General features: G+C 36.2%; 1 protein-coding gene across 2 annotated transcripts; it reads right to left on the reverse strand.

Annotated features, from left to right (window-relative positions):
• Positions 1 to 6,823: 6,823 nt before the first annotated feature.
• Positions 6,824 to 15,473, reverse strand: tpte (transmembrane phosphatase with tensin homology). 2 transcript variants are annotated; one of them, XM_073829724.1, is made up of 20 exons: positions 15,263 to 15,473; positions 15,020 to 15,169; positions 14,810 to 14,884; positions 14,541 to 14,618; positions 14,408 to 14,455; positions 14,134 to 14,298; positions 12,848 to 12,967; positions 12,663 to 12,762; positions 12,266 to 12,329; positions 12,067 to 12,131; positions 11,933 to 11,993; positions 11,416 to 11,497; positions 11,212 to 11,300; positions 11,069 to 11,130; positions 10,897 to 10,977; positions 10,713 to 10,818; positions 7,638 to 7,735; positions 7,373 to 7,468; positions 7,213 to 7,283; positions 6,824 to 7,139 (listed from the first exon to the last, which is right to left on the reverse strand). In XM_073829724.1, the coding sequence occupies exons 3-20, from the start codon at positions 14,857 to 14,859 to the stop codon at positions 7,037 to 7,039; spliced, it is 1,539 nt and encodes a 512-aa protein (XP_073685825.1). In that variant the 5' UTR covers positions 14,860 to 14,884; positions 15,020 to 15,169; positions 15,263 to 15,473; the 3' UTR covers positions 6,824 to 7,036. The 2 variants fall into 2 exon arrangements, with proteins under 2 accessions (XP_073685825.1, XP_073685824.1); XM_073829723.1 differs by having other exon boundaries at positions 15,020 to 15,473.
• Positions 15,474 to 15,610: the final 137 nt, after the last annotated feature.

Here is a 15,610-nt window from a genome sequence, read left to right on the forward strand (position 1 = left end):
GCGAGGGAAGAGGGAGGGCACCCTCTCGAAATCCCCCTGCAAAACAAGTTAAGCTGTCCAAGGAAATGGAGTTGCACTTTACCTCCGTCCTGAAAACGAAGTAAGTTTAAGACTTTTTTTCCTCACTAACGCAAAGCGCGCTGAGCATCCGGATCCCGCAGTGCTTTTTTTAGCCGCCCATTCCCGCCCGCAGCAAAGTTCAAACCGCCCGCTCCCGCGAGATTTGCGTTGGGTCCCGCGGGACCCGGCGGGTCCCAATCCCAATGCAGCCCTCTACCACAGATTCAACCAGTTTGTTCAGTGACTGACCAATTCGTTACACAGCTGTGTTTCTTGAAGATTTCCAACTGTTCTGCTGTGGCTTTGAGTAGAACTATTTTCATTAGCAAAAACAGTCAATGATGTGCTAGTTAATCAGTCAGTTAATATTAACTACTAGTTTATTGAACTACTGTTGTGTAAAATCAATGTCACATTTGCAATCGTAATGCACAAAGTAATACAATAAGAATTATTCTCATCAAAGTTTCGGTGCTGTGCTAGTTATTGTTTGTTATTGATGTTTTAATCAAGTTACTTGTTAAATTGTCTATCACTTGACCCTTCACCAAATCCACTCGTTCCAGACAAGCGTTAATGTCGAGACCTGACTACCACTGTACGGTGAGGAAAAGGTAAGCAAAAATGGCTTGATTTAGTAGTTTTTACACATTTAATGTTGAGTCTCTGTTTAAATAGGTGTAATGTGTTTAAAATATTTAATACTTTTTTCTGCTTGATATGTTTGTAACTTGGCGTTCTGTTTGCACACCTGTTGATGACACGGGTAAAAACTGAGGTAAATGTTAAACTTTAGTTCGTACTTGTTGTAGTTTAGTTGTTTAAAATAGCAACTTAAGCACAACTCATCACATCATAGCTTTAAGATTTTTTTCAATTGTAAGACAATTATATCTCTTGTCACTTCGACTGGAAATAAGCTGGTTAAGGCGTGGTCACATTCACCGTTCTCAATTGATCCTGTAGCTCCATTGTTTTCAGTAGGTCTACGATGTACTTAGACTTGATGCTTTTGGGAAATGCAGCCCTGTTTAGGATGGGGAGTAAAATCTTCGATCAGCCACCATTGTTCGCTTATCTGGAGATCCGTTATTAAAGGTACCAGCCTCGCAGCTCCTCACAATTGTGTCTGCCTGTTACTCCAGTATTTGCTCATGCATACAGGTGAACTGAGGGTATGTGATAAGGATTTTGCACAACAATTCAAAAACCTAGAAGTTTAATTTGAGGGAGTAAAGTAGGCCTTTTAAATAGCAAATAACAGTACACTTCTTATTAGGCTTCACATCATGTCTAATAACAGTGGTGAATATGGACAATTATTTTCTACCTGCCAAAATTTGTATCTCCCCCTTCCAAAATGTACAATCGATTTCTTGATACCTGGCAAAAGTTATAGTGGGTTACATATTTTTTTCAGACTGTATTTTCAACATGCCAAAATTTGTATTCCCCCTCCAAAATGTACAATCGATGCCCTATCATGAAGTGTTTTATATCGTAAGTACTTCACATCATATTTAATAACAGTGGTGAATATGGACAAATTTCTTGTTACCTGGCAAAAGTTATAGTGGCATACATACCTTTTCAGACTGCATCTTCAACCTGCTATAAAAAGTATCCCCCATCCTACAAACTATGGCCTATCAAGTGTTTTATTTTGTTAATACTTCACATGTCTAACAACAGTGGTAAATATGGACAATTATTTTCTACCTGCCAAAATTTGTATCTCCCCTTTCCAAAATTGTACAATCGATGGTCTATCATCCAGTGTTTTATATTGTGAATACTTCACATCATGTCTAATAACAGTAGTGAATATGGACAAGTTTCTTGTTACCTGGCAAAAGTTACAGTGGGATACAATCCTTTTCAGACCGTATTTTCAGTCTGCCAAAATTTTTATTCCCAAAATATATGAATGAAGGCCTATCATGAAGTGTTTTTTTTTTTTTGTTTTTTTGTGAATGCATCATGTCTAATAACAGTGGTGAAAATGAACAAGTTTCTTGTTACATGGCAAAAGTTATAGTGGGATACATATCTTTTCAAACCATTTTTTTTTCAAACTATGAAAAGTATCCTACTCCAAAATGTACAAATGATGGTCTGTCATCAAGTGTTTTATTTTGTGATTACTTCACGTCATGTCTAATAACAGTGGTGAATATGGACAAGTTTCTTGTTACCTGGCAAAAGTTATAGTGTGATATGTGTTTTCAGACCTTATTTTTAACCTGCTGTAAAAAGTATTCCCCCTCAAAAATGTACACACGATGGTCTATCATTGAGTGTTTTATTTTGTGATTACTTCACGTCATGTCTAATAACAGTGGTGAATATGGACAAGTTTCTTGTTACCTGTTAAAATTTTGATTTTTCTCCAAAATATATGAATGAAGGCCTATCATGAAGTGTTTTATTTTGTGAATACTACATGTTTAATAACAGTGGTGAACATGGACAAGTTTCTTCGTACCTGGCAAAAGTTACGTTGAGATGCATATTTTTTCAAACCGTTTTTTCAACCTGCTATAAAAAGTATTCCCTCCTCCAAAATGTACAAATGATGGCCTATCATCAAGTGTATTGTTTTGTGAATACATCACATCATGTCTAATAACAGTGGTGAATATGGACAAGTTTCTTGTTACCTGGCAAAAGTTACAGTGGGATACATACCTTTTTAGACCGTATTTTCAACCTGCCAAAATTTGTATTCCCCTCTCCAAAATATATGAATGAAGGCCTTTTATGAAGTGTTTTATTTTGTGAGTACTTCACATCATGTCTAATAACAGTGGTGAATATGGACAAGTTTCTTGTTACCTATCTTTTCAGACTATATCTTCAACCTGCTATAAAAAGTACCCCCCTCACAAACGATGACCTAACATCAAGTGTTTTGTTTTGTGAATACATCATGTCTAATAACAGTAGTGAATATGGACAAGTTTCTTGTTACATGGCAAAAGTTACAGTGGGATACATATCTTTTCAAACCATTTTTTCAAACTATGAAAAGTATCCTGCTCCAAAATGTACAAATGATGGCCTATCATCAAGTGCTTTATTTTAATACTTCACATCATGTCTAATAACAGTGGTGAATATGGACAAGTTTCTTGTTACATAGCAATAGTTATAGTGATGATATATTTTCAGCCTGCCACAATTTGTAGCCCCCTTCCAAAATGTACAAATGATGGCCTAACATCAAGTGTTTTATTTTGTGAATACTTCACATCATGTCCATATTCACCACTGTTATTAGACAAGTTTCTTCTTAACAAGCTAAAGTTACGGTGAGATAATTTGTTTTTAAATTGTATTTTCAACCTGCCAAAATTTGTAACCCCTGTACAAATTTAATAACAGCGGTGAATATGGACAAATTTCTTGTTACCTGGTAAAAGTTACAGTGGGATACGTACCTTTTCAGACCATATCTTCAACCTCATATAAAGAAGAAGTAAGTACCCCCCCCCCCCCCCCCCTCTACAAATGATGAGTATTTCACGTCTTGTCTAAAAAGTGGTGAATATGAACAAGTTTCTTCTTACCAGGCAGAAGTTATAGTGGGATACATACCTTTTCAGACTGTATTTTTGACCTGTTATAAAAATTTACAAATTATGGCCCATCATAAAATGCTAATAACTGGAGAATATTTTTGATACCTGGCAAAAATATAGTGGGCCATTTGCAAAGATGCATAAAAAATCCGTAGTCACATCTGCTATGGGTGAAGCTGCATCACGAATGATTCGCACAAACATAGACATATATATAGATCAGGATCGGCGCTTTTATTTTCAAAAACGTTAAAGTAACCTTAATCCTCTGCGGCTCAGAGGCCGGGAGTAAATGACGACTGCTATTTTCATCCAATTTCAATCGGAGAAAGTCTTCCCCTGCACCTGAGTCGACACAATGGCGATCAGAGTCGGACTTTTTCAGCTGGCGGATCTAAGGTAAGGCGCTCATGTCAATCAACTATCGTGGCAGCGACCTCTGTCAATGTCATACTGACAAGAGGCTGAGAATGACCTGATTTTAAAAAGGGGATATTTTAAAGATAATAAAAACACACTGGGTAGATTTTTATCATTGTAGGGTGGTTGTGTACACAAACTGCCAACACACATTAATGTTCAAACTAGGGATGCACCGAAATGAAAATTCTTGGCCGAAACCGAAAAACCGAAAGAATTATGGCAATTATTAGTACCATTGCATTTATGGCTATGACCGTGTACTAATCTTACTAAAATCAAGGCGTTGCAATTGTATAAATTAATATTAAAGTTTCAAAGAATAAATCAATTATATTAATTTAAACAATTATTATCAATCAAATATTATATTACTTAAATAACATATACGTACATTTTACAGCCTTTGTTTAAATTTTTATAACACATTATCTTGTGGATCCATCAGTTCACATTTACCACTCAGGTGTTTCTCTTCCAGCAGGAGGCGCTGTCAGAATGGTACACAAAATAGTGCGGCGCTCATGTTAATTCAATGAATGGCCTTTTGAAGTTTCATCGCAATTCTTGTCTTTCAGTCCCCACATTTAAGACCACCTGAAATCATAATTAAGACTTTCTTGACCCCTAATAACACTGCAGTCATCAGTGAAAATTAAGAGCTTTATTTAAGTCTTTCAAAAAACAACCCTTAAACAAAATACGTTTCTTTTAATTTTTTTCCCACCATGTTCAGGGCACAAGAAAAATATTAGGGGACTAAATTAATATCAGCATATAACGTATAATCGCCTCTTATTGTCTCTGAAGAGAATGCACGTCAGATGCTGAAAGCACTGTCAGTTTTTACTTTCACTTTACATATTGCGCAGTTTTCACGTTGCTTGTGTGATATCCATTGGCTCACCTCCCTGGTTTAAAACAAATATTTATAAAAATACAGTATATTGAAAAGACATATCATTAAAATATTGTGACGTAACACCAACGTAAAGCCATTGTTTTTCACTCACTGAAAGCTACATCTGTGTCGATCTCTGCTCTCATCACTGGCTGCCCGCACCACTGCAGACACACCCCCTCTTGAACTTTCGGCTTTACAAGTTTTGCAAATCGCTATCCGTGGGTCTTTGTCAGGTATACTGAAGTACGTCCACACTGCAGTCGTGTTGCTTCAGACAAGCACGTGCAGGCCGCGGTTTCTGTTTGCATCAACATACTGTTTCGGCCGAGTTGTTTCGGTGACAAAAGTCTTTCGGCCGACCGAATATTCGGTGCATCCCTAGTTCAAACAACATGTAAAAGTGAGTTTTGCATCTGATGACTCCTTTAAGTGACTTGCATTGTCTGACTATAACACTATTGCCTGATTGTTCTCCATTTCTTCATCAAAAATGGCCTGAAAAAAAGTATTTAAACATGGTAATGTTTTATGATTGAAAGTGCATTTTTAATTAATATAGTGATATGATTCCTTTTCAGTTATTTAAAATCATTTATTTCTGTATTCAAAATGTTATGTTATATTTAACACATTGATCTGAAACTGGGTTTATAATTTGATTGCACTCATGTCACCTCTGAGCCTCAATAAACATTTTTAACCTTTAAACATCAGAAGGTAAGTTATTACCACATTCAAGTTATTGAATCAGGGTTATTTCAACCTTAACACACTTCATGTAAAATTAATAAAGAAGTTAGATCAGTTTGTATTTTTGCTGTGAAATGTTGCTATAACAAAAACTTCATAAGCTCCCTTGACATTATACTTGGAGAACAAATTTCTGTATTGTTTTCCCTTTGATTTGTTTTTAGTTGGTCTTGAAGTCTTTACCCTTAAATTTACCCTCATAATACCTGCAGAAACCCTGTTGGCCAAATACATCAATGGAAAATGTATTTATGCATCTTTCAGATGATGTATTAATTTCAATAAATATGACTGGGTTTGTGGTGGTGTTTATTTCCGTCTTAACGCCATTTCAGCAATCATGACTATATTCAGGGCGAGAACCAGTTAGTGTTGCCAAATGTAACTTTTCAGATTACCCTAGCAACTTTCATCCAAAGCACTTGGCAACAAATTTAGCCCTTTTTAAATGATAAGGCACACATTTTCCATCTAAATTACACAAAAATATAAAACCAAAGATGACTAGCAGTACACACATTACAGCTAACTTCCACACTACTTAGAACTACAGTTGAACAGAATGTAGTTTTACTAGTTCACTAGCTTAAATTGTTTAAAAATGTAAGTGTTCAAAAATTTTGTTTGTATTTGAAAATACAGACATTTATATTTAATTCTATTTTATGCATTTATATTATTTTACAAACAAATATAAATAAATAAAAATTTCCCCCTTAGATTTGATGCAGGGCCACAATTTTGCACCATGATCAGTTATGACATTATCGTGCGAAGGTCAGAAAACTCTCAGGTTTCATCCAGAGTATTTTAATTTGTGTTCCAAAGATGAACGAAGGTCCTGCGGGTTTGTTGAGGGTGAGTAATTAATGATAGAATTTTCCTGTTTGGGTGAACTGTGTCAAATGTGTCCAACATGCTGCAGTACAGGACAGAACCACTAGGAGTCAGTAGGATGATGAAAGAATGTACCCTAGAAGTATTTAAACCCTTTCTAAGCCACCAAGTGTTCGCTGTATACTTTTGTTCTGTATCATTTCCTTCACGGAATCATGTTAATTGCTGCCAAAGATAAATGCAACCACAGAACAATTACAGAATACAAAAGAACTGAACATCTCCATTCATTTATTTTTTCCCCCCCTCACACAAAAAACAACCACCATGGAAATACAAGGTAATGAAAACATTTTTACAACAACAAGGGATTTTTATATATTTGCAGGTTTATCTGGAGTGTTTACATTGTACACCTCAGGAGATACATCTACTTATAAGAAAGCTCTACAAATAGAAAACATCATCCACTGTCATGTTCTTCTCAAGGCTCTGTGAAATACAACGTCACTCCAAAGTCTTCCTTGTAGATGTCCCAGGTCTTTGATTTGTGTGGATTGTCCAGCTCCTCCCTCGGGAGATACAGGCTATAACACAAACACCACAATAAAGATTTCAGCTTTAGAAAAAAAAAAAAAAAAATCCTGACAAAATACCCACCTATTGTTCTCAATAAAAGAGGTGTTAAACCAGAAATAGAAAGGACAGTCCTCATAGCCCTTTGGCAAACCCTGGACAGAGAGAAAAAAGGAAGTTCAAGCAACTGTGAACATTTATCAAATATAGGAGTCAATTAAATACTACAATAGTGGAGACTTACAGCACTGGACTCAAACATGACCTTCACATCTCCAGTCACAACAGGCCCTTCCTGTAAACTGATGACCACAGCATTGCTACCAGTGTCAGGAAACACCTGGAAAAAAAATGAACATGACAGGACGATCAGAATTATGTGGAATGTAGTTACTTAATATTGTGCTTAGATGAGTGTTTAGTACACCACGAATAAAGCTGCTTGTTTTGCCCTTATTTAATAGAACATGTGTTAAACACGACAGTCATGTTTATGTTTAGACACTTACCGCACAGTTCTGTTGTTTGGCACAAACACACTGGAAGACAAGCTCTCGACTCACTATGATCTTCACCTTCAGGTCACTTCCATTACCCTTCCCTACACCTGAAAAACAACCACAGCCATGAGAAAAATCACACTGCTTTAATATAATCTACCAAAGTTTTTGCTCGTGTTTATCTTCAAAAACATCATTCATTTTGGAACACAAATTAAGAAGATCTTACAGGTTTAAAACGACATGAGGGTGAGTAATTAATGACAGAATTTCCATTTTTGGGTGAACTATCCCTTTACTAAGTTTTTTTTTTTAGATTTATTTTTGCCTTTTATTGTGAAAGGAGAGATCAAAAATGACAGGAAGGAAGTGGAAGAGAGAGAGGGGGTGGGATCGGGATCCGAATACAGGATGCCCGGAGCGCAACAGCACTGTATGTCAGCAAGCAGCCCACAAGGCTATCGGCGCTGACCCCTTCACGTTAGTTTAATACGCAATTAATATACACACATTGTGTATATATAAACACACACAGTGTTTACTTCAAATACAGTCAAGCCCGAAATTATTCATACCCCTGGCAAATTCTGACTTAAAAGTTACTTTTTTTCAACCAGCAATTTTTTCTGACCGGAAATGACACAGGCTTCTCCCAAAAGATAATAAAACGATGTAACAAACTGTTGCAAACTGTCAAAGTCTATGGGAAAATCCAAAGCTCTACACCATTCCTAATAGTCCAAGCTGTTCTAAAGCATCCTAATTACCTTGATTCATAGGGAACAGCTGTTTTAATCAATTCAACAGGTGAAAAACAGAAGCTCTCTGCTATTGGTCACTGGGGACCTGCGGCAACTTCATTGGCTTATAGCGGCCATGTTTTTTGAGATACACAATGTCCTTATAGTCACTCGTTGCACTTTGAACCAAGGCCGCACATACCGATGATGATAGGACAAACGGTTACATCAGGGGTCCCCAAACTAATGCGGCCCGCCCCCACATTTGGACCGGCCCTCTGAACAATGCCAGAGACATATTTTGAAAATGAAATTTTAAATATGTTTTACTTATATCATGTCGGTATTTGCTTTCAAACTAAAATTTCCCTTAGTTATTAACACAGCCTAATTATTTGTTAAATTCACCACCAGAATGGTACATTCAACGTAATGTGTCTCCGTGATCGAACAGGTGATGCGCGAGCCAGCTAGAAAAATCCGAGCGATGACAAAATGACTCAATAGCATTTGCGGTGAAACTAGCACTGCTTGCGGGACAAGTGCAAAAGCAAGACTTCACTCATCTCCCAGTTACCCAAAGTTTTTCAGCTGAGAACCAGTTGAAAAGTCAATTTGACATGTGATTCCAAAAACACAGTGGACCAACACCAGCAGATGACATTGCACCCCAAATCATCACAGACTGTGGAAACTTAACTTCTTAAACTTAACTACTGGACTTCAAGCAACTTGAGCTTTGAGCTGCTCCACCCTTCCTCCAGACTCTAGGACCTTGATTTCCAAATAAAATACAAAACTTGCTCTCATCTGAAAAGAGGACTTTGGATCACTGCAACAGTCCATTTCTTCTTCTCCTTAGCCCATGTTCAGGAGTGGCTTAACAAGAGGAATACAACAACTGTAGCCAAATTCCTTGACACGTCTGTGTGTGGTGGCTCTTGATGCCTTGACCTCAGCCCATTCCTTGTGAAGTTCACCCAAATTCTTGAATCAGTTTTGCGTGACAAGACTGTCAAGGCTGCGGTTCTCTCGGTTGGTTGTGCATCTTTTTCTTTCACACTTTTTCCTTCCACTCAACTTTGTGTTAACATGCTTGGATACAGCACTCTGTGAACAGCCAGCTTCTTTGACAATCAATGTTTGTGGCTTACCCTCCTTGTGAAGGGTGTCAATGATTGTCTTCTGGACAACTGTCAGATCAGCAGTCTTCCCCAGGATTGTGTAGCCTAGTGAACCAAACTGAGAGACAATTTTGACGGCTCAGGAAACCTTTGCAGGTCTTTTGAGTAGATAATCTGATTGGCATGTCACTATATTCTAATTTGTTGAGAAAATGAATTGGTGAGTTTTTGTTAAATGTGAGCCAAATCATCACAATTTAAAGAACCAAAGACTTAAACTACTTCACTCTGCATGCATTAAATTTATTTTATACACAAGTTTCACAATTTGAGTTGAATTACTGAAATAAACGAACTTTTCCATGACATTCTAATTTGAGATGCACCTGTATATCTTTTGAAAAGAAATGATCATTTGTCTGTCTGGTGCATAAAAAAATAATAAACTATTCTAGCATTAAAAGGTATAATAAATACAGGTAAAATCATAATAAAATAATAATAATAATAATAGTAGTCAGTCCGGCCCATGGAATTTTCTTTTATAAACCGACCCGGCCCCCCATTAAAGAAAAGAAAATTATGTGGCCCGCTCAGAAAAAAGTTTGGGGACCCCTGGGTTACATAGTTATGGCTGTATTATGTTTTTTCCCTCTTAAAGCACCACTTTTTTCATGTGGCCTCAGATTGAGCTCTTACATATGCGTTGTGAATTTGGCGAAAATATCTCATTCCGCTCAAAAGTTACTGCTGTTTTAGTAATGCTTCAAATGCTTTGGCGTCATTTTGCGACGGAGAGTCAAAAGTTAAAGTTTTTTTTAATTATTATTGATATTCACTATCCTGAGAATCTTCTTGCACTGGTTGGATTCTGATCAGGCGAAAAACCTAGGACTAATTCACAAAAGTATTTTTTTATTTTTTTTAAAATGCTAAATACCTGATTTTTTTTTCAGAGTGACGTTTGACTCTGAGGCGTGCGTTTTGTCCAATGTTTTCATACTTTCGATAGCTGTAGCATCCCCGTCAGGCCGACTGGTGACATTGTAGACGGTGTGAGTACTACCATCTCTCCAAGTTTCAAGTCTCTACGACTTACAGTTTGGTCTGCCCAATCACTTTTACGTGAAGATTGCTGACTCTTGGCCATTTTACTATGGTTTCAGCGCTATACGCTTGAACCCCTTAATGATAATAATTGACTACAAGCTGGGATTTACCTGCGATGGAGTGGATTCGAATGCTCTTTATTTTCAGGCTCTTCTGAGGTGGTAGTTGACGGTTGTATTGGTTCTTCATAATCTCATAATAACCGACGTACCTACTCTGCAAGTGCAAACAAACAGAAAATTTATCCAAAAAAAAAAAATTTTAATTCAAGGCTTCCCATGTAGTGTCACACACCTGTGAGGGAGTTTCAACACCCTGGAACTTTGAACTCATACTTTTATCAGTTCGTCTCTCCCCAAAATAGTCTAAACTCTCCTGTAAGATGATTTAAAGAAAAAGATTTAACACAATGTTGAATAAGAAGGGCTCTAATTATAAACGATATAAACGTATGAATAGACCCTACCTGTGCACTCTCAAACTGATCGCTGTCGATGAGCCATGTGCACACCATAGTCCCAGTCCTTCCTATTAAACAAAACCCAAATCATTATACACTTCAAATAAACTGTATTCACAAACAACACCGAATACTTTCAAACAACAGACCTTTCCCTCCTTTGCAATGGATGGCGATTACATTCCTGGAGTCTGCCGCCATCCAATCCCTAACACAGGCTGTGTACCGCAGCATATCTCTGACAGGATTAACAACAGACAGAGCTTCCGTCATGCCTCAAAGATGACAACACACTTGCTAAAATATATATCTGCCACTTCAGCAACATGTTTTGATGTTGACAGCACACTTACTCGAGTGACGGCACGTTATGGTCATCTATCATAACACGCTCCACTCTATAGTGAAAGAACTTTGAATCATAACCCTTCTCACCTGAAACAAGATGTCAGATTAGCCACCTTCTCTACCATGCCTTTTAGAAAGATTAAATTTACTTGCAATTAAAGGGAAAAAATGACAATTCTGTTAATAATAACTCAGCCTCATGTCGTTGCATACCCGAAAGACCTTTGTTCATCTTCGGGACACATATTAAGGTATTTTTAATGCTTTTTTAAACCTGCGTACTACCACCATCAAGGCCCAGAAAGGTATAAGGACATTGATAAAATAGTCCATGTGACATCAGTGGTTTAACCATAATCGGTCTCTGATTTCATCAAAAATATCTTAATTTGTGTTTTGAAGATGAACAAAGGTCTTACTTGTTTGGAACATCTAGGGTGAGTAATAAATGACAGATTTTTCATTTTTGGGTGAACTATCCCTTTAATCGAATCAAAATCATAAAGAGAATCATCTACTCACTACAGAGGTTAAACACCTTGTAATGATCCAGATGTTTGGTGTCCAGGAATCTAGCGACCTCCTAAAATAAGCAGGTCAAATATGTAAACTCTTTACATATAAATAAAATCTTCTTAAACGTTTGAGTTTCTTACTCTGATGGGGTTTCTATAGAGCGCCTGCTTCCCAGAAGATGGAAAAGACATGGCAATGATTCTTTCTAAAGAGAGAGAAGGCCAATGATAAATCACTTTGGTTTAAAAAAAAATATTTTATGTTGATGTGGTTAAACATCTGAGGCTAGATAAAATATGAAGATGAAATGATTATATTTCTGCTGAAAATCGACCAAACCTGTGACATAAGTGAGGTCCAGATCAAATCCATCTTTTTTGTACCGTCTTTTGTTCTCGGACACCTGTGAAAATGATTAGACCAAGTTTATTTATAGAGCAATTTCATACAACATAAAATGCTTCACATGGAAAAAAAATAAAAAAAATAAAAAGTGAAAAAAGACCATTTAAAAAATATTTTAAACATGGATTGAAGTATAAAAAAATAGATTTTGTTAAAAGAAAGAAAATTGTTATTTAATAATATTTCACAATATTGCTGTTTTTACTTTATTTTTGATCATAAAAATGCTGCCTTGTTGAGCATATACGTCTTATGATATTGAAAATAAGTAATTGGCTTAAGAGACACACCACAAAATGAGAAACATTTTCTTGGTGTTAAAGTCACTCACCATTCTCCTGGTGGCCTTTTCAAGCTCAACTTTCTGAGAGGCCAGTCTGAAGACACGTACCAGAATTAATATCCTCAGAACTCTCAGAAAAGTGACCACCCTGCAAACACACCACAGTGATATTGTTATACTAATAGAACAGAGTGAAATGTGAGCATTTTGAAAATGTTTTGGATCTGCTGTACCTGGGAATCAGGCTGGCTCCGGAGAAATCAGAGACTGTATAGATCAAGGTGACCACCAGGGTAATGACCACAATACAAGCATCATTTATATTCAGTTTTGAGCGGAAATACACCTTGAATCTGAAAAAAACGGCGGTTTAATCAGAGATTGCTATGGAATAGATCCTGAATGTGTCACATAATAACTGGGCAATAATAATAATGATTTTTTACACTACCAGTCAAAAGTTTTTGAATAGTAAGATTTTATGTTTTTTAAAGAACTCTCTTCTGCTACACTTCTGCATTTATTTGATCCAAAATACAGCAAATGCAGTAATGTTGTGAATTATTTTTACTATTTAAAAAAAAAACTGCTTTCTATTTGAATATATCTTAAAATGTAATTTATTCCTGTGATCAAAGCTAAATTTTCAGCATCATTACTCTAGACTTTAGTGTTGCGAAACCCTTCAGAAATCATTCTAATATGCTTCCTTGCTGTTCAAGAAATATTTTTTACTATTACTATTATCAATATTTAAAACAGTGGATTACATTTTTTATTTACATTTTTGTTATCTAAAATTAGTTAGCTAAAATAAAAGGGTTTATAACAATACACTACGTCATTCAAAAGCTTGGAATAGGGTTATAGAAATTAATGCTCTAATTTAGCAAGGATGCTTTAAATTGAATGATAATGTAACAAAAGATTTCTATTTCAGATTAATGTTGTTCTTCTAAACTTTCTATTCATCAAAGAAACCATAAAAAAAATCTACTTAGCTGTTTTCAACATAATAAATATTTGTTGAGCAGCAAATCAGAATATTAGAATGATTTCTGAGGGATGCTAAAAATTCAGCTTTGAAATTCACAGGAATAAATTACACTTTTTAAATTTATTCCAACAGAAAACAGTCATTTAAAAAAAAAATAATAATAAAAAAATATAATAATAATAATAATATATATATAAAATTGTTTTTGCTGCACTTGAGATCAAATAAATACTGGCTTGGAAAATCTTATTCAAAATCTACATTAAAAAACTTTTGACTGGTAGTGTACAGTACAAGTGTTCAAAACCTGGTGCAGAGCTTGTGGACCAATTAACTTATTTATGTGTTTGAGCTCTAGAAAACTGGTCCAGAGAGATAAAAGCTCATTTGGAAGGGGAAATGTGCTTCCTGCAGATAATTTCCTATCAAAAGCAACTCATCATGTGAAACACAAACACTACAGTGCTGTTGGCTACTATCAGCATTTTGTAAATGATGTTCAAATGAAGAAATACTACTAACCCTTCCACATATACACGGAGCAGCACATCAATGAGGAAAAAGAAGGAGATGACAAGGGAAACGGTCTCCAGTGCTTTTCCAACATCATCACGACTCTTGTTGGGAAGCGACAAGTCCACAATGACCAGAATAATGTCCACAAAGATCAGTACCAGGCCAAAAACACTGAAAATAAAAAGAGAAGCAGCATATTATATCATAAAAAAAACATCACATACACTTTTATGGGAACCTCTTTATGCGACATTCTGAAAAGAAATGAGATCCCACTCACCGAAAACCGAAGGACATCACAAAAGGAGCTATAGTTTTCTGGACACGACTGCAAAATAAATCAAATACAGGATGAGACATAAAAACACTAATCTCAAAACGTCACTATGTCATAAAATTATAAGCTTACTTACTAATACATGGTATCTGGGTCCTCGGTTTCTTCCTTTCCATCATCTATCTGCACCTCTGCCTCCTCTTTTACCCCGTTACTGCTCCAACATAGATAGATACATTAATAAGAGATACAACTTAACCACATTGCATCATTACGGAGTCATTTGTTACACATGCCATATAATTCTGCTGGGAACAGTGCTGAATTACTCATTTAAAGTTGGAGGAGTAAAGGTCATGATGCTGGTCAAGTGTTAGTAACTTTAACTGAATGTTACTCACTTACCCATTAACTTCCTTGGAATCTAACCCAGGGTTGAAATGCACAGATGTCATTTTTACAAGAGTTTTGAGTTTCTCTCTGAAATAAACAAACATTAAAAAAAATCAACTGCAGGTTATTTACTGTACTTACAAATTATCAATAAACGAGTTATCAATCAAACAAAGCAAAATTAGGTCTAACAAACCCAAACATGACAAAAGATGTACTTACTTTAGAGCAATAAATCCTCAGAGGGTCCAAATTCAACGATTCAGAGGTGGATTAAAAGATTTTCTGATTGATATCCCATGGATCACTAATCCTAAAACTTGTCTGCACCATAAAGTTTCGAAATCAAGTATGAAGCCCTAAATTAAATATCTGCATAAAGAAATATAACAAGCAATCATGTTTGTTTCAGTCCGAACAAGATGATAGCAAAGGAATGCCAGCTTTGGGAAAACCGATACAAACCAGACAGAAAGCGCATCCGGGAAACTGTTTTTTGTTTGCTTGACTCGCCGCTTTTCTGCTCTCTGAACAGTCACATATTCCTAAAACAGTATTTCTACATCTCCATGATTGTCTTTACGAGCGATGACTGTCCCGTGATTTTCTGTGATAACAAAGGAAGGAGGTTCAAAGGTTAGCTGTAGTTTTCGTAAGTATTCCATCCACAACCACATTCACACCGCCCCTTTCTTTACTCCCGCTGCAGACGTAGCGGTTTTTAACTTCCTCGTGCACTTAAGTTCAGATGCACACAAAATCAATATGGGCGAACGAGAACGGTGACAACAAAACGAACGCGTCCCTTAAATA

This window comes from Garra rufa, chromosome 23 (assembly GCF_049309525.1).
Source record: "Garra rufa chromosome 23, GarRuf1.0, whole genome shotgun sequence".
NCBI classification, from domain to species: domain Eukaryota; kingdom Metazoa; phylum Chordata; class Actinopteri; order Cypriniformes; family Cyprinidae; genus Garra; species Garra rufa.